We start from the raw sequence: 19,044 nt of genomic DNA on the forward strand, positions 1-19,044 counted from the left end.
CATCGATACTTTTCGCCGGTATCGATATTTTCTGAGCAGACCTCGGTATCTATGGCGGGTGGATTGTGTCAAAATTAGTAGCAACAAATTCGATGGCTCACTATTGGATGGCTTACTATTGGATGACTCACTATTGGACGGCTTACTATTGGATGGCTTACTATTGGACGGCTCTCTACTGGATGGCTCACCGTTGGATAGCTTACTATTGGATGGCTCACTATTAAATGGTTCAGTAATGGATGGCTCACTATTGGATGGCTCATTATTGGATGGCTCATTATTGAATGGTTCAGCAATGATTACTCACCATTGGATGGCTCACTATTGGATGGCTCACTATTGGATGGCTCACTATTGGATGGCTCACTATTGGATGGCTCACTATTGGATGGCTCACTATTGGATGGCTCACTATTGGATGGCTCACTATTGGATGGCTCACTATTGGATGGCTCACTATTGGATGGCTCACTATTGGATGGCTCACTATTGGATGGCTCACTATTGGATGGCTCACTATTGGATAGCTCACTATTGGATGGCTCACGATTGGATAGCTGATCATTGGATGGCTCACCATTGAATGGTTCAGTAATGGATGGCTCGCTACACATTGCATACTGAGCCGAACGCGAGGAGCCTAAATAGATTTTCCTTTTACATTTTGCCCATGAGAGGGTTTAGGGCACATGTTTCAAAAATAGTTTGATTGTTATCAAATTCTCTCTTTTTTGCGTCGCCACAAGCCAAAACAGGAGCCCATGAAGTAATGGATTCCTGTATAACTGTCAAGCAAATGTATCTTTCATGAGCCAGAATGGCTCTGCAAAGCGTAGTCATTCTCAATGAGGGGGGGATTTTTGCGTGACATTTATCACCTTTTAAACCAAACCAGCTGGAATAAAGAATATTGTTTTAGCTATTTAGGAACCTCTCTCTGTTTTTTTTTTTTTTTACGCGTGAATTGAAAAACATTGTATTATTGCATTCAAGAGAAACAAAAGGTTTTCATCGCTGGGGTCAAAATTCTTTGCAAAACGAATGGTTTTTAACAAACAAATTAGATAAACTATGTCGGGTATTTTGAGGAAGTCAGTCAGATTGTTGAATGTGGGTTAACATGGTAGAATATTGACGCTCAGGGTGATTTGTTTCGATATAAAGAAAACCAATAATAGTTACATCATGTTAAAGGTTTTCAGGTTGATTTTGCAACTGTACCTTTCATACATAAGCGCGGCTCCGGCAGGTTTCTTGCCAACTCGATGAACAAAGAGCAACTTTCCCTGAGTAGGTCTTTCACTCATTTATTGTCAGTTGACTCAAACTACCCGTTACTTCATGCTGTTCGGTTCGTTTCCCTAACAGTTTAAATGGGTGCGTTCTTCTGTATTGGTGTAAAATTGTCAGATTATTTGAGTACAGTGTATCGCTTAGAATTTTGACTGTCAGTTAAAATGTTAAATCAGGCATTGACATCGGCCTTCATCTTTAGACTCCCACAAAGGGAGTGACTTGTACTCTGGCTTCTGAGTTCGTTCTCAAGAAAAGTCCACGCACTGGTTCTGATTCTTGTATGAAAAGGTAAGTGTAATAAGCCATGTCTCCCTTTTAAAGTGAATTTTTATTACTTAGCGTACATGTACTATTCTGTTTCTGTGATCTAAGAAACATCTTGAAAAGTTACATCAATCTCTTTAAGTTGTTTACTCTACATTTGTCGGTGCGTGTTTCTTGTGTCAGTGCAAAATTCACTTTTTCCAGTAGACCAAAAGCAATAAATAGCTACGTTTGACAACAGTCAGAGTTATGATAGCACTCAAGCAGTTTTTTCCGGATTCGTGACCAATGCGGGATGTTCTGGTATCGGATTCGTTTTGCCTTTCACGCATCAGTACACAAATCCTCGATGTAGACAGCGAATCCGAAGATTTTGATTCCGATGTCTAAAATGTGAAATTTGTATTCGAATACTTTAAATTCAAAAACGTTTCGTATTGTAAACGATTTTTCTCACGAGGCTGGATATTTGTCAGCCTCCTCGTTTGCGATTTTTCTCAAATATTTTACCTTATTTATGGAACAATTTATATACTGTAGCTTTCAAAACAATTCTCAGCAACTTGGACTCCATAAAACCCTACATTACTATTTTAGTTTTCTGTAAGACAGAATTTGAACAGTCCCAGGATCCTTAAATATTTTTATTTCATCGCAATATCGAACCAAGGCAATTGTTGTGACCCGTGGTTTATTCTTAACTATTTTAGAACGAGAGTCGAGCTAAAAAGTCTGGTTGATAACCATTTTCCCTCTCAAGTGGAAAACTTTACTAACCCGAATACCCTGACAACGATGAATCCAGTATCATTTATGAAATAAGGAAAGAAAGTCGCCTGTAGTGTAAAACCTATAGTCAGAAAAGAAATCCTGCTGATGATGTAAAATTTTACCCAGGAGCCTTTAGCTTGGCCTTATTGTGATTAACAAAACTCACCGTATTGTTTCTTAAATGTGTAGAAAAATCGACAACTATGTTCCCAATAGGCGCCGGTCACTTAATTGAAATCATAAAATGGAACTCTACAGATTTCACAATAGGAAGGACTCGAGAGGATAATACAAAGTATCTAATTTTTTTGCTCGGTATCTGTCCCCGTTTATCTCAAAACGAATAATTTATAGATTTTTTTCACTCTGGTTCTTTATATAGGTGAAATATAGACAGGCAAATTACAGGTTATATAGATAGTTATATGTTATGAGCTTCAACATGTCGCGCCTCCTTTCATATTTTGCTGCTCTAATCAGTAGGATTGTGTCCGGTCTTTTCAACGCTTTTTTATATCTAAGATGGCTTTTTACGAGTCTGTATGCATTTCTTTCGTACATAATTTATGCAACAACCTTCTCTAAACCATTCAAAATATGAGTAATTTCAAAATGTTTGTTAAACAGGTAACTATTTCGAGAATAGACGGGGATGTGGTAATTTTGATTTTTTCTCGAAAGTGGCTAAGTGTAAATAAAGCAACTTTTTGCATTTATTTTTCAAGCAAAAGGTGCAAGGTTGAAACTTGGAATCGTGTTGTTATCCGTGTCGATTTAAATTAGCTTTTTAACGTTTTGGGAATTTTTCCAGACTTGTCGTACTTTGCTTAACTCATCGGCAAGTTTAACAGTCCTCTCTGATTTCGTTAGTCAGCTTTCTTCACGAGAAGGATGGCCATTAGAAAATCTCTGGGAAGCGAACATTTCATTTTTGTGAAAGCTGTATTTACAATTATGACGTATATGTGGAGTGGAAAGAGTGGAACTTTTGCCTCTGAAGGTGAGTCAAGCTAACCTATTTGGTTTTTCGAAAAACTATTAGTTACAATATCGGTAAACTAATGTAAGTCGTGGGAAGAAAGCCACAAACTGGACCAACTGAGCTCTCGTTTCATTCGGCGGCATCTAACACAAATTTGCCAGCATGATAATCAGTACGAAATAACGAAAGCTACAAAACTGGTAAGCTCTCCAAGGTGCGGAGCTCTGGTCTCACACTGACACACTCTCAGTAGAGAAAATATGGAGACGTTCTTCTCTCATGCATGTATCTCAAAAATTGACCCGAGATGAAATCATCGCGTTTGTGACAGGAAGGTCTTAAATCACCTTAGAAACCAAACTGTTTTTGTAGAAAATATATGAGGCCATTCAGGCTAGAAATTTCTACCAATCAGAAAAAAAATTGAAATTTCGAGTATGAGATGTTGCTTAAATAATCTTAAGAATATCCTTGAACTTCTGAAATGAGGAGTATTTTTGCTCATAACTGTAAGTTAGTTACAATAAATTTTGCCTTACAGTTTGTGGCGAAATTGTAAACAACACGCTGAAAAGTCCCGGATATCCAAGTGCTAACTATCCTAAAATGTTGGACTGTATTTATATGGTTGTCATTCCATCTGGCATGGCTATGAACGTTTCCTTTGAAGATTTGTACATTGAGGATGACAGTACGTGCGAGTAAGTGATTTATTCAAACATGACAGCCATAAATTCATTTGCAGTTGGATAGAGGATGGAAAATGGAGCGGGGGTGTAGATTGGGTAGGATAGGAAAGATCGTTGTGCTTCTCTACCCTTCTACACTCGTGATTTTCTTTTGCTCCTCTGTGCCCTATTTCCTTACGCAACTCCCGCATGGCTGGAAGGAAACTGAAGTAATTGCTATTCTTATTGTGTTGGCAAAGTTCGCAGTCCCAACCACGTAACGAAAGTTCTGAAGAGGGAGCTTGATAGGAGAGCAGTAAAGTAAATCTCTTCAAACTTACAGAGAGTTATAAAAAATACATCGTCAAGGATGATGTAAATTTCTAATTTCTACCCTAGTTGTTACTTTTTCCTGCTTTTTGACGATCGTCGGATACTTTTCGTAAATTTCAAGCAAATTGTCGTTCGAAGTTTCAAGCAGGGCAGTTGGGAATCCTTCTGCGATAGAGGACCTGCATGCTAACATCTTGACATCGCGAACGAGACTTTGAGCGCGATGCTCGAGGAGTTCGCTTGAAATCTACGAAAAGTATCTGTCGAATCTCTTGGCCGAGATGAAACGTTACCAGCCACGGAATTTTTTCACAAGTAATTGACAATTTTTCATTGTATATATTTATTATAATCCTTGAAAAACGCTGCATTCGGTAAATTCATTTTCGTCTCTTAGGCATGATAATCTGATGATTATCAATGATGAAAACCGCGACTACGGAATGTACTGTGGAGACTGGACAGGACATACAAAAACTGTTTCTGGAAAATATGTTTTGATAACTTTTCACACGGAAATAGAAACCCAAGAGAGGGGATTCCACCTGCTATTTACTGCTGTTCCAATCAGTAAGTTTAATCTTGGTGGAGAATTGTTATTTTAGTGTTTTCAAAAATTTTAAACAATTCTGAAGTTAAGCTTTTTCATGGTTAGACAGAAAGTATAGAGATAGAAATTCGGCCAAACGGAAGGAAGAATGGAGAAGTATGGCAAACGTTTACATGGACTGACATGCCAAACATAGCATGAAAACGTTTCAAAAAAATTTTGCGAGGTTCATAAAGCTTCCAAGAGCTGCTGTGAATATTGTTTCCACGAACATATGATAGGATTCAAATACCTTCCTTGTATTCGATTGTCTCACGAAGCTAAACTTGAGGATGAATATTTTGCTCACGCACAGTCGAGAAAGTGTCAAATCAAACGAAAGCATGTACAAATCGGAGGTCGAAAACGTTAGTTTTATGCGATGAGGTTCTTCATAATTATTCACTGACAATACTTTGACTTATTTTAGCAGGAAACAGGACAACCAATCAGCCATCATTTAGTGGTAAATATCATTCCAAATTAATAACAGTTGATAAGGCCCTACCTGTAATTCAAATACATTTAACTAAACTGAAGACTTTATTACAAACCGTCGCTTGAATAAATGACGTTGGATTTTGTCGACGGGTCAGAAATTAAATAATCGGCATTTAATATTTAGATTCACCTTCTCAATTGTGACTGGCCACGACAGGCATGCTACCGCTCAAATTTAGGAAATTTTACGTTGCTGTTTGGCAGAGAACGGCTGACAAATGTACAAAGTTTTGAAACGCACGAGCTGAACTCTTGTTCCGCCCATAAGATCTTTTATTACGCCACTTCCTCGTTGCCCTCGTCATGGTGTACAAAAATGTACAATAAATCAATTGTAAATTGAGTGTTGTTAGATGGCGACAGTAATCAAGGCCTTGCTTTGATTTTACACGTCAGGTTTCGGTTTTCTAACGTGATGACAGAGGCGACGGCGACGTAAAGAGACTGGGTCCAGGCAGTCAGTTGCTGTCGGGCTTCCTTCACGAAAGAATCTCGGAAACTGCCAGTTTCCCGGCCAGTGTGAACCTTTCGTGCTTAGTTTCTTGCGGATATCGTTCAGTCTTTCACTTAAATCGCCGAGCATAAAATTTATCATCTTCATTTACATCATCATTGCGCAGAAGCATCACATGTTTACACTCATATCCTCGCAGTATGCAGGAAAATTGTCTCTATGGACAAAGTTAAACGGCTTAGCTAGCTGCGTGTCTTATAGAGATTCAGAGGTAGAGTGTCGAAAATACCAATCGGGAGGTCGTAAGTTCGACTCCTTTTTTTTTCATCTCCTAGTATGCGTATGTCATTCACTAAATAACATATTCCTTATATTACCAGGATTAAAATTAACCATCTTCACTCACATCATCATTGCACATGAGCACCACATGTAGACATTTCTATCCTCCTAGTATGCAGGAGATTTGTGAATGATTTAGTGAATGATACAGGCATACTTGGAGAAAACATCGAGTGCCTTCGGAAGGAAAGGAACCTACGACCTTCCGATGAGTACTTTAGACACTCCACCAGTGAGCCATAGGAGACTCATGGCAAGCTAGGTCATTTAGCTTGTCCATGGTGACAATTTTCTTGCATACAGCAAGTGTAGGAATAGAATAGAATAGAATGCCTTGTTCAACACGCACCGAGTGATCTACTTTGAAGCTTCCATGAAAACGCCACAAAACACAGAATATTGGATACTAATCGTTAAAAAGATCCTGGAGTTTTTTTTCCTCTTTGCATTGATAAAATTCATTCATTTATTTGACAATGACTTTGCTCATTCTACGAAGAAACACGTTGTGTCCTGCACATGTCGGGCTTTTGAAAATAGTTTCGACATAGGGGTTACATGGAGAAGTTCCTTTTACAATTCGTTACAGTACGGACCGAGAGGTTAGTGAGAGGTGATTAGGTATCTAGGGTCAATAATAGCACTGCACCACCAATTTGACTCTGGATAACTAAAACTTTAACTGATCTGGGTTTGACTTTAGGCAGTCCATCGAATGAAACAGAGTTATATAAAGATTTTTGGAGATTATCTTACTGCGGACAATCTTGTAGAATACAAGGTGAATTAACTATGTGCTGAAGATATTGATATTGCAAAGGTATTGCTTAATTGCTTGAGGTTGTTGTATGTCTATAGGCTGTGGCAAGGTGGTAAACGGCACACTTATGAGCCCGAGATAGCCAGCGAACTACCCAGCGTATCAGGACTGCATTTATCTGGTTCCTATCCCACAAGGAACAACAATGATCATCTCTTTTCACGATTTTGATGTGGAATATGATGACCAGTGCAGGTAAGGGTGAAAATAACATTTACTACGATACTTGTGGTCACACAAAAGTCGTTTTGAGACAAAACATTGAGGAAGACCAACGTAGATGTTAGTAACCAAGTGTTGATAAATTTGAAGATTAGTAACTTGAGATCGGTTGCGTTGACGAGGCGTACTGCAAAAATTTTTAAAATTACTGGACCTGTTTATTTTATGCTCAGCCAAAGAAAGCAAATCAGATGAATGGATCTCAAATGTAACTATTTTTTTCCTTTTGTTCGTAGTTTTGATTATTTAAAAGTTTACAAATGAAAAAAATGACAAGATTGGTAAATACTGTGGCCAAATATCAGACCCCGGGCGGACTGTTCTTGTAACTGGAAAGTATGCAATACTGATATTTCACTCCGACTCCAGCGCTCAGAGAAAAGGTTTTCTTTTATTCTTTACAGCCATTCCTCAAGGTAGGTCACTTCAGAAAAGCGTACAACTCTTCAATGAAAAATAGTTGAGTTATAGGAAAAGAGAAATTTAAGAAGGACAAATTTTCCTCGTGTAATAACCATTATGAAAGCATTTGAATAGGTTGTGAGCGGACTGCAGGTGAGTTTAAAGTAATTTAAACTAATCGATTATTCCGCTGATTTATATTCCCGAGTGTCACTTTCATCTTTGCTGATACTCGCAAGAAACTTGTGACATGTGAATCTAATACTGGCCAGGCTCACTATGGATGGAGTTCTCTGTAGCCTAGTGTGGTGGGGGTGGAATCTGAAGTACTGCCCGGAGTTTGATTCCAAGGGGAAATTCGGATCAATTCGTTGTAGTGACGAGACGAACGACGTCTTTCATCTTTTCCTTCTATCCTTTGCAAAACACGTTGATTTTAGGAGAAAATCGTCCTTAATGTTCAAGAAAAACTGCATTTCCTTATTGAACAACGTGAAGACCGCTTATGTCAACTCATAGGTTTGTTTTTCTTTGACAGTCCCACCCAGGGTACTGGTACCAGCTCCCGTTGTACGATCATTACCAGGCTACGAAGTGACGTGCTCAGCGACCGGAAGTCCTCCCATTTACTTGGCTTTAATGAGAGATAACACTGTTCTAGTAAATACAACTACTCCAGCACGAGTCAGAATGTACATGGAAGGAAATTATACTTGTGTCGCAACAAGCAGATATGGAACCAACACGCGCAACTTTGTGTTAAGTTTTGTTGGTAGGTGCTTAGTTTGATTGACAAAAGAGTCTAACTTGAACAGAATCCGCTCAAGCACTTGCTTTCAGTGTAAGATCTTTTTCTATTTCAGCTCTTAAGCGGACCACACAAAATTCCATCCTTAAGTCAAACTAATTTCATATTTTCGAACTTCAACTGAGGGTATTCAGACAGTAACCGAACCCAAGGTCATTTACCTAAATTACTTTTCAAGATACACCTCTGAAAGCATAACTATCACCAATACATACTTTTTTTTAAGAAAAAGGTAAAGATGATAGATTAAAGGTTTTCTTTGCTCTTTTTTCTCCTTCAGATTGTGGGCATAACTGTCGCCATTCGTGGGAAGGCCGTACTTTTGGGAATAGTCTTTACTTCCCAGGGTTGATGTCACCAGAACTTTAACCAGCTTCACTTTAACGGCGGCTAGAAATGACGACAACTGTTTTCAATCTGATGTTCCGTACCCTCCGTACATTATTCTTTGCAGATATTTGTTACGGACGAAACTATAGATATTTCGCGCGGATTACTTCGTTGGTCTTGGTGGTCTGGACTTTGAACTGTACTGTATCCCATTCAGAAAGACAACATTTTTTTGCCGAAGTTACACAAACAAGTTACATTACACAAACAAGTAACATCAAAGGGATGCTGTTTACACTCACTAGATATAAATCCAGCTGCCCTCGATGATAGGTCTAGCTGATATGTAGCTGACCATAAAAGCTACCAATATTATCAACGTAACTCTCAGATGGAAAATTTATGATTTGTTTACATCTTCATCATACTTAGCTAAAATATGTCTATTGGAGTCTATTTAGGTTATATTGTTATATTAGTGATGCTGGTAAATTAAGGTATGAGGGCAGTCATACACCTAACAAATATGGTAATTTTTTTTCTTTTATCAGGGTGTTAAAGAATCGAACCATAGGAACGTTAAAATATCGATATCTAGTCAAGAATTGCACAATATATCTGTAAGTGCTTCGCTTAAAACACAGCGCTGGTTAAAGCAGAGACAATAAAACGTCAGTGTTCAGAATTTCATATTTCCTTCTTTCCAAAGTAAGATGCCATATTGTCTATTTTGATTCCTGAAGCTTAGACAAAAAACGCAATTAAGTTTTACCCTCTGTGCCGTGCCAGTCAGTCATTTTTATGTTTTGAGAAAGTCAGTTTTGTGGTCCTACGACATTATAACATCTTGAATGACTGATATTTTGCATACCAAGGAATCCTGTTGATTCTGATACAGAAACTATTAAAGTTCAAAATCCAGCAAGCCAAGAAAGTGTGGCGTTTATCTCTGCGCTTATGTCCACGGGATTTAGGAGAATACCAAGCAATCTTACAGATGACCAATACCATTCACTCTTGCCATGTCCAGCGGGAACTTTCTCTAACAGTTCATCGAAGGGAAAAGACGGATGTTCAGAATGCACCCCAGGTATCTTTATGTGTAATTGTTTGTTCTGAGGAATTAAAAGTGCCGCAGCATATGAAAGTGTTCGAAACATGAACATTGTACAAAAGCTAAACGAAACTAATAATAACGGTAAATATAAGCTGTTATAACGGCGAACATTACAACCTTATCTAAGAAAAACCTCGCTTTCGAGCAAGCCTAGTCATGAACAGAGACACTCTCCTTTAGGAAGATATCTCCCTGGCAGAAATTACACACTGGGCTCTTTTCCTTTCGGTAGCTAGCTAAGTTATTTCGTAGAAAAAAAATCACTATATTGTGTTGTCCCCGCTTTAGGTGGTTTTTCCTCTGATAATGTCGGCCATGTTGCCACAAACTGCAAGAGATGTCCAACTGGTTCGTTTGTTGCCTACGATGAAGCACCAGGAACACGAGCGGAAGATTGCCCTGAAGGTACAAAATTGTTGTGCAAACAAAAGCTCAATTCGAACAGTTCCTCAATGTCTTGTTCACAGACGAGTATGATTCTAAGTCTATGTCTTAAAAGATGGGACTAAGTAACGTCCGCTAAGTGGCCAACAAAAACTACTAACCAGCATTTTGTGAGTTTAAGAGGCAATTGATAACCGGGAATAAAAAAAAGCCTTCTAAAGCCAGGATAAACATTCTTTTAAAAAGCTTGGATCTATGCAAAACTTTATTTTACGTATGATTTCTCGGCTTAATTAGGCTTCCTTCAAAAGCCTTATGCAATTCACGAAATCTTTCTTTACAGGAACAGATACTGATTTCCTCGCTGGATATCGAGCCTACAAATGTCTGAAAGGATTTTATCGTACACATATGTTCGAAAAATGCCATAAATGTCTACAAGGCATGGCATGCCAAGACGACCATATTTCTTTAAAATCTGGTTATTGGTGGGAATGACCAACATGCAGGGAGATGTCAGCGCTATGGATGAGACGAAGGTATTTGAGAATGAGACGGACGCAGGGCAAGTCGATGCGTCCAATGTACAGCTCAGTATTCGTAAAAATGAAAATTTGGATATCAACAGAGAGAGTTGGTCAGGATGTTCGCAACGAGATGAACGATCAGAATGATTTCAAAGAAGCTGCTGTGTTCAAGAACACGAAGCATCACCAGGAGACACAGACGGAACAAATTTTTTACAAGTGAGTTATGACACTCAAAAGAAACGAGGCGCTCTAATAACTTTTTCTAAGTAAGATAAGTCAAGATTAATAAGCATTCGTACAGAGTCCGGAATATATATGAGAAATATTACAAACTATTAGCTGGAAATGTTTACCAGAAAATTATACTTTGATTCCATGGGTAACAAAGAAACAAAATAACAAAATACCCTTTATTTTTTATGAAAAATTGAAGTAAACTTAAGAAATTTTAAAATTGTAGTCTGTGACGATAAGTTTTTCGTCCTATCTGGACCTTTGCGGGGAACGCAACAATAACAGGGGAAAATAGATCGGTAAAGACAACTCGGCTGCGAGGACGGAAACTAGTCACGATTTCCTGGTACAAGGAGATCTGCTTCGAGCGAGCTTTTACGGACGTCAAGGATAAGACAGCGTTTTGGTTCCACCATAGACTGTATTACCAGGTCAGGCCAACAGCTGACATGACCGCTAGCGTACTCATCTTCGTAATCAATGTAATCGGCAGGCAGTCGTCTATGTAATTGAAAAAGCTTTTCAATATACTTCTATTGTTCTCTAAATTTACAATGCTTGAATAAGGTTACAAAAGAACGGAAAATGTATCCTCGAAGTTAAGCGATTCTATTTAAATATTCCATCTGTTCGGAAAGAAAATTCAAAACTAAGGAACGGACTTAATAGACTCTAGGCCCTCTATACACCTATCTTAATTGCTGTAGAGCAGCTTAGGAAATAAAAGTGAGAAGTAATAATAATTTCTGTTTATCTATGCGATGTTGGTGTTAAGTTCGGAAAAGCGGCAACCTGAGAAATTATCCTATTAAAGGAAAGCGAACTTACGAGCGCAAACTCATCTACAGACTTCCATGAGAACCACTTTTCCAGAAAGATTATCAACACTTACATTTGTGTTTCCAGGGAAAGCAGTGACACTTATGCTTACATGCAATTTCAACAGAAATGGTCATCAAAGTCCGACGTACAGGTGTATAATTAAAACCAGAGTAACAAGCAAAATCTAATAGTTGACAATTCAAAAAAACTACTGAGGTTTTTCTATATATTTTGAAATACTAGAGCGAAAGAACCAGAATAAATTGAAAATGGCCAATATGAAACTTTTATGCGTAAATATGTTCCGAACAACCACACGGATTTCCCTTAACAAATCATGGGTACCTTTCATCCTGTTACGGGTCATCTCCAGTGGCGAGCAGAAAGGATTTTTTGGCGCTGTAAACTAAACATTGATAGTTGGTTGGTCAGTAGCACGGTTCTTCTCGTTTCATTAGAAACAATGCAAAGGGAATAGATTTCGCGTATGATAATCATGTGATAATCATGGTAACGCTGGCATTCTAAGAATCATTTCAGCAGAGATCGAAATGAAAATAAATTGGTATTTGTTTCAAGGAAAGTAGAAGGGAGTCCATGGACAGAATTTCCTATTTATGTAATGTGATATAAAATTATTCCAATTGTGAAAGCTGTTATTGCAATTGTTCTTCACCTAATCAAAGGCAAGAATTTATTAGGTTATTTTAAGAAGAATCTTTGTGGCCTTTTTCCTCCTCCTCCTCGCCTGCATTCTCATTAATTTCATTTGTTGTTATCGTCTTTCAGGTCTCATCAGTTTAAGTCAGAGTGAACTCTACGTTGGAGATCAGATGAAGTAGAGTAGCCACACAAGAAAAGGACACGAATTACTTATTGTAGCGATGAGACGCCTTGCTTCAAGGATACTTACACTAACTTACGCAAAATAATTTTTTGTTTATATATGCAATGCGATAGATATCGATTCTTCAAAATGAAGAGTAAATAATCAACGAGCTGTAACCCTGTACGACAATCTGCTAGTTGTAACGGTTAACTGCAGTGCGCTATTCAAATTTCACAACATAGAGGTTGGAGTCCTGTTACGTTTGAAACTTATCACATTGTAATGAACTTCGAAAAAAAAGGAACTTGATCACGTAATTGCCTTTAAAGTACATAGAGTTCTGTTTTGTTTCATTGTCAAGTTTACGCCCCTATTTTCAGATAGAATCGTTCAAAGTTTGCATTACTTACGTACGTAGCAGGCCATTCCCGGCTGTTTAAACCAGTTTACAATTGTACACGTAAATTATACTCTTGTTATAGAGCGCCCCTTAAGATTCAGAAGAGTCGGAGTTAAGAGATCAGCGGAGTTAGATCGTAGTTTTGACAGAAGTTTCACTTGTCTGAGTTACGTAACGGCAGAGTTTCTTTAAGCCCTCAAAGACAGGATCAGACTTTTCACCGCATGTGTACAATATTCAAACGAGTTGACGATCACATTAAACGCTGGATGGTCAACTTGTGTTGTTGTGGTTGACACTTCCCAAACTCCAGTCCACAACACTCAGTGTCCGCTGCTCTGGGTACGCAACACATAGTAGACAACTTGGGATTTAACTTGTGTTATCTTATGAAGGAATGGAATAAACCCACACTTAGTGTTTGGCAGAGCTTTTATTAGGGTACGTTATGGGTTGGATAGCTAGGCACTTGTATGTGGTTGATTCAGTTAATGTGTTATGAAATCACTACTCCAGTTCATCATAGGGGTAGGCAAAAGAATTTGAAGCAATATTTGATTTGAAAAGGTTTTAAAGATATTACACTATTCAAGAATTTCATAACATGTGCTCGAATTATTTTGGAACATCATGACATGGAACATATAATTTTGCAAGGAGTATAATATAATAACAGATAATTTCAAGGAATCCTAGATGGTTTAAATATTGGTTTTAAAACAAGGTTTTTCAAAATGTAAAGCACACGAAATATAGCAAAAGTGTGGTTTAAAGAGGATCAAAATAAAGGCTGCACAATCCTCAGTTCCGCATAAATAACGAGAAAGACATACATTATTATAACAAGTTTGGGCGATACTTAATTTTAACACTACAGGAAATCTGAAGGGTTATTTTTTAGTAAAAATGGAAAGTCGGGAATCGTACACAGACAAGCAGAATTTTATACGGTAAAATCATCTGCACACACTCCGAGGGTGACTAAAATACAAAAAAAAAATGAGGCGAATTTTCTGTCGTTTGACTTTATTCCGAAACATAATGAACTGAGGTTCGTCAAAGGATAATAACACTAGACAGGCTTTAAGAGACTACTTTGAATGAGTATTTCAATATGCTACGATTCAAATATCGAAAGATTTGACTTAATTGAACTAATTTTCTTGAATTGTTGAGTCTATTAATTTACGGAAGATAATAGCTATCGAGCAAAATGCAAGCAACAAATATGACAAAAGCAGTTCTAGCCATTCTGGGTTTGATCATGAAAAGACCTTGGGGTGAATTATTCATTAGGAAGGGTTGTTTTAACCTTGGCGTCAATTAGAATCAGCTTTTTGTTTCAAATATTTAAGAGAATGGCGAATTAGCCGAAACTTTTCCTCGACCTTGTCTTAGTCTAATGTAAAAGCAATAGTCTGTTGGAGTCTTCTGAGAAGCAAGCATAATTCTGGATCGATTGAATTTTGTTTATTTTCAAGCGTAATGCTTGATTATACGTCCTATCGCCTCTCATGGAGCTGTCAAGTCTAATGAAGGTCAGTATTTTAAATTCCTACTGCTGCGAGTAATCGCCTACAAAATAGTTCATACAGCTCCCTACTGCTTAAATTGGAGGGCCAATTCACCTGCAATCTTTGGATTTTGTTCTGCTCACCAAAGTTCGTTGAACAGTATTTTACTCATTTTAATAAAAATATGTTAAACAAAAACTATGATCCTTGAGCTATTTTAAAAAAGTTTCAAGGGAGTTCATTGCGTTACAATTTCAATGGGAGGGAGCTAAAAGGAAAAATCATTGTTAAACATTCATAGCTTATGTGAAGTAACACGGTTGAATAACAAGATGTTAGGACTCCTCTTGGTTCGGATAAAAAGGTGTAAATTACAATAATAAAGAACGATATCAGCTTCGCTCGTAAATACCACACAATGAAAAAGATAGCCAAAAGGCAAAAGTTCTTAAAATACTGAAAGGCAAAAATTTACATCGCTCTGTAAAGGTGATCATTTTCACCCGTTGAAAAAAAGGGAATGAAATTGTGCCCGAGAGCTGTAGCACACAATACATGTCCTGGAGGGGCTAACTGTTTGAGGAGGAAAAGAAAGGAATAGATTTTTCTTGCTATTTTATCAATGAATTACCAAAGGATCTCGCGTTTCTCAATTCCATCGATATGTTTCACAAGCGAAGACTACGTTGTCGTTATGGAAACTGAGTGCTAAAGTTAAAGATTTAGGAGTTTACTGAAGTGTAGTGGAAATTTCTTATTTATGACAAGAAAAAAGGTATTACGCAGAAAGTCAAAATCAGCCAATGAAAAGGATCGATCTAAATAAGGAATGTTGCAAGTATTTAGGGTTTTCATTTAACTCACTGTAGGCCATGTTTGGTTTTTTTCACAAGGTAATATCATGTCAATACTTGTCTTCAAAGAAGCGCCGGGAAAATTAACTGAATCTTGTACGTAATAACAAGGTAAGCTAAAAACCACCGGCAGTTTGGCAATTTTTAGTCAAGTTACGACTCCAGATTGGGAGAACTTCAAGGGATCAGGTCAGTCCTAGAAACACAAGGTAAACTACTCTTAAGAGTTCTTTAGGAGCCGAATAGCGATCAGCTTGAGTTAAGAGATTCTTTCCATCATTCTTTTTATATGAATATGGTTAACGATATATTCCAAGTAACTATGAGTAAGAATTGGCCAGCCATTAAATTTCTTAGAACTAAGAATAATTCATGAGTAGCAAGCTCAATTTTGGGTCAAGGTCAGACTATTGTCATGATCTTTTTCGCCAAACTTGAAATGATGCGCAGCAGATGTTTGGATCAGTAATCTAGAGTGTTGCGAGTTCTAGTTTTGGACTCATATTCATCTGTTTAGTATAATTAAATGCAAAAGGCCCTTGTTCCGCAATTAGATGGTTTCGTAACGTTTTTTAATGTCAAAACAATCTTTACATTGACACTCTGAATGCTAATCTTGCTTTTCAACTGTGTGCGTTCTTTCCTAATCATATTTTATGCCGATTTTTATTCTGATGTTAATTTTTGCAGGGGTTGCTTAGTAAACAAGCAGATTTAGCCAGACCAGATGGCTTTCCGACCAGTTGCGGCTATCGCTACACTATTTGCGGTGTGTTTGTCATTCCATACTACTGCTTCTAAGCAATGTGAAAGTTACACCTACTCCATCTTCCAAAAGATGTTGAGGGGTCACACATTTCGGACGATCCAGGTTCGTGCAGGCTCCGTTGATTGTATAGAGGCATGCAATTCTGACGTCAGATGTCAAAGCCTTAACTTCGTCATGTTTGAAGACTTGTGTGAGTTAAACAACAGGACTAAAGAAGCCAGACCGGAAGACTTCGTTGAAAATATGAACAGATATTACATGATGAAATCAAGCGAAAGAGGTGTTGAAAACTATAAATGTTACAATGTAAAGAAATGATTGCTGCTTTGTATATTAACCGTGTTTAAATGTATTCCTTATCCGATGATTGTCTCACGAGAGAAAGTGTATCAATTACAAATTGGTGAATTTCGGAGGAGGAATGATTTTTTCTTCAATTTATTATTTTTTTCAAGTTTAGGCGACGTTTTATCAAGCATTCTTTGTAAACAAAACAGAAAAGAAATTATTAATCTCTACGAAAATGATAAAAAGACCCATGACTTATAGCGCTGATTATGTCGCTTCTTTTTAGTGCCTCTCGGGTCCATTTCAGAGCTCCCAGCTGATTCTTGTCGAGAGATAAAGGCGAGTGAAGGAGATAAGGCTGTAAATGGCAGGTACTGGCTGACTACCCCCGGATCACATCATGTCTCTCTTTCTTACTGCCTCATGAAAACCGGTAAGGGAAAAGTTTACCGATGTTACCGTTTCATTTTTGAAAATTATTTTTGTTGGTGAAAGACGTGAATAAAAATTATAATAAGAGAGTTGGCGAACAAGTTGCTGACTAGACTTATATTTAGATCGTCTTCCAACGCCATGTATGGTTGATTTTGATATAACCCTGCTCACAGTTGATGTAGGTTGTGTTGATGTAAATCCAAATGAGGAAGGTACAGTCCATGTTGTAAATGCTGATCATGGCGTCTGGCCCGCCAGTGGCTTCTGTCGCGTTATTTTTGAACAAGACATCAAAGCAGTCGGTCCGTACGTACTGGACATCGAGCTGTTAAATACGGTCAGACCAGGAATTGTGTATTGGGGACATCCTGGAGTGATCTACAACGTTGTTGACGAAGATAACTTTGACTTTGTTTATTTTAGGTAAGTTACCTTTGAGGTTTACGTACTCGTTCAACTAAGAGCCCCTCAGCGTTTAATGAGGCCCTTTTTACATGTGTAAACATGGTAGCATTACGTTATTATCTTAAAACATAAAATCTCATCATAAGCATCGCTTAAGTGATTAACGATCCACACGCGATTTCATCGTCAAGGATTATGACTCATTTATTGCATGGCTGGTATTTGACTGTGATATGACGGACGCTTAATTCTGGGGTATTTCTCCTCGGTGATTTACACGGAACCGTATTGATTCACGGATACAAAGAAGAAGACAAAAGATCAATAAAGGACGGCGGCTTTTTTTTTTCAATTTCTGAAAATTCGGGGGAAAGAAGCCGACGAGGGCTGATGAATACCATAAGTGTTAATTATATTACCTGCAATTTACATTTCGGTGAACAGCTAGTATTTCGGTGAACAGTTACAGTATTGAAGTACCCACAGGGTACATTGTATCGGCAAGGACGAGGGAAACAGCCAAAAATGAATTTAAAAAAAAGTTAAACTCTGAAGAAGGAAACTGTCAGTAACATGATAAATATTAAATTTAATTTTTCGTCGATAAATAAGAGAAGGTGAAGTTCGGCTGGGAATCTTAGTCATTGATTTGTTTATAAACCTATCAATTACTACATGTTCAGTTACTTAAAGATAAATCATTACGCTGATGTGGCCTGTCCGGTACTGAACAAGTGAGACTACTGCAGCAAGTAAGGTTATGGGCATACGTGATGGAGCCGTAAGCAAGTTCGTTTAGAGAAACTTTCAAAGCATCATGGGTGAAAACAAGTCACAAAAATTGTGCAACAAATTCTCAACAAAGTCACTTTGTAGCGCCACATTGTACGTCCTCGTTACACATTACTCCAAAAATGTTTCAATAGTTTGTCAAATACTTGTGTGCTTTCTAAAATACCATTTTATGAAATAGTTTTGACAGACATTTTAATCCTAGAGAAAGATGTTTTTCCGTCTTGTCACGAGCGTGGGACAAAGAAAAAATTCTGCGTCCCCATGAAGAATCGAACCTCAGACCTTCGGATTCCGCGCTCCGATGCTCTACCAATTAACGTTAATCTTAATTAACATTAATTTTATTCATTTGTCATGAAAAGCTTGAAGTTCAGTCCCTTTTAATATCCTTTCCACGCAATCGTCACTGACTAATCTGGAAGGGGAGAATTTGTGGAGCTTCTGATAGTTGGTTTATATAATTTTGAACCATACATTGCGATATTTTACTCTCTTACTATGTGCAGGTTGCCAAGTGGCTCAAATAACTGTTATCAAGTGGGTTATTCCTCTAATGGGAACAACTATTATACCAACACTGCTTCCTGTCCTGGCGGTACTCCAAAAAGTGGTAAATGGTTCAACGTTCGAGTTCAAATCGATTTGAATAGAAACGTCAACATATACTACAAGGGCGCTCTTATGAAGTCATATACAGCCCATTTCAGTACAAAAGTCAGTGGCGGAGTTTTGGTTACAAATGGTTTCCGAAATATCATCCAGTTCAGCAATTTCAGCATCAGCCAGCAATAGAATGTACATAACTCAGTTTATCGCCATCAAACTGTAGCTGATAGGATAAATAACTCAGAAATATAATTTCTGTGAAGTTCCTTAGAGTTCC

The 19,044-nt window shown here is 37.8% G+C and overlaps 2 protein-coding genes across 2 annotated transcripts; one reads left to right on the forward strand and one right to left on the reverse strand.

Annotated features, from left to right (window-relative positions):
- Nucleotides 1–302: 302 nt before the first annotated feature.
- Nucleotides 303–617, reverse strand: LOC136281906 (variant surface antigen E-like). The gene has a single exon (XM_066168940.1). The coding sequence runs from the start codon at nucleotides 615–617 to the stop codon at nucleotides 303–305; it is 315 nt and encodes a 104-aa protein (XP_066025037.1).
- Nucleotides 618–16,908: 16,291 nt separating this feature from the next.
- Nucleotides 16,909–19,044, forward strand: LOC131784015 (uncharacterized skeletal organic matrix protein 7-like). The gene is made up of 3 exons (XM_059100789.2): nucleotides 16,909–16,959; nucleotides 17,135–17,384; nucleotides 18,668–19,044. The coding sequence occupies exons 1-3, from the start codon at nucleotides 16,950–16,952 to the stop codon at nucleotides 18,951–18,953; spliced, it is 546 nt and encodes a 181-aa protein (XP_058956772.2). The 5' UTR covers nucleotides 16,909–16,949; the 3' UTR covers nucleotides 18,954–19,044.

The sequence above is a fragment of the Pocillopora verrucosa genome, chromosome 6, assembly GCF_036669915.1.
Source record: "Pocillopora verrucosa isolate sample1 chromosome 6, ASM3666991v2, whole genome shotgun sequence".
Taxonomy (NCBI): Eukaryota; Metazoa; Cnidaria; class Anthozoa; order Scleractinia; family Pocilloporidae; genus Pocillopora; species Pocillopora verrucosa.

Excerpts from the sequence above, each read along its gene's own strand:
- LOC136281906 (XM_066168940.1), bottom strand. The coding sequence starts at position 617 with ATGTGTAGCGAGCCATCCATTACTGAACCATTCAATGGTGAGCCATCC.
- LOC131784015 (XM_059100789.2), top strand. Across the intron at positions 17,385-18,667 it reads TTTGACTTTGTTTATTTTAG|GTTGCCAAGTGGCTCAAATA; the intron begins GTAAGTTACCTT and ends TACTATGTGCAG.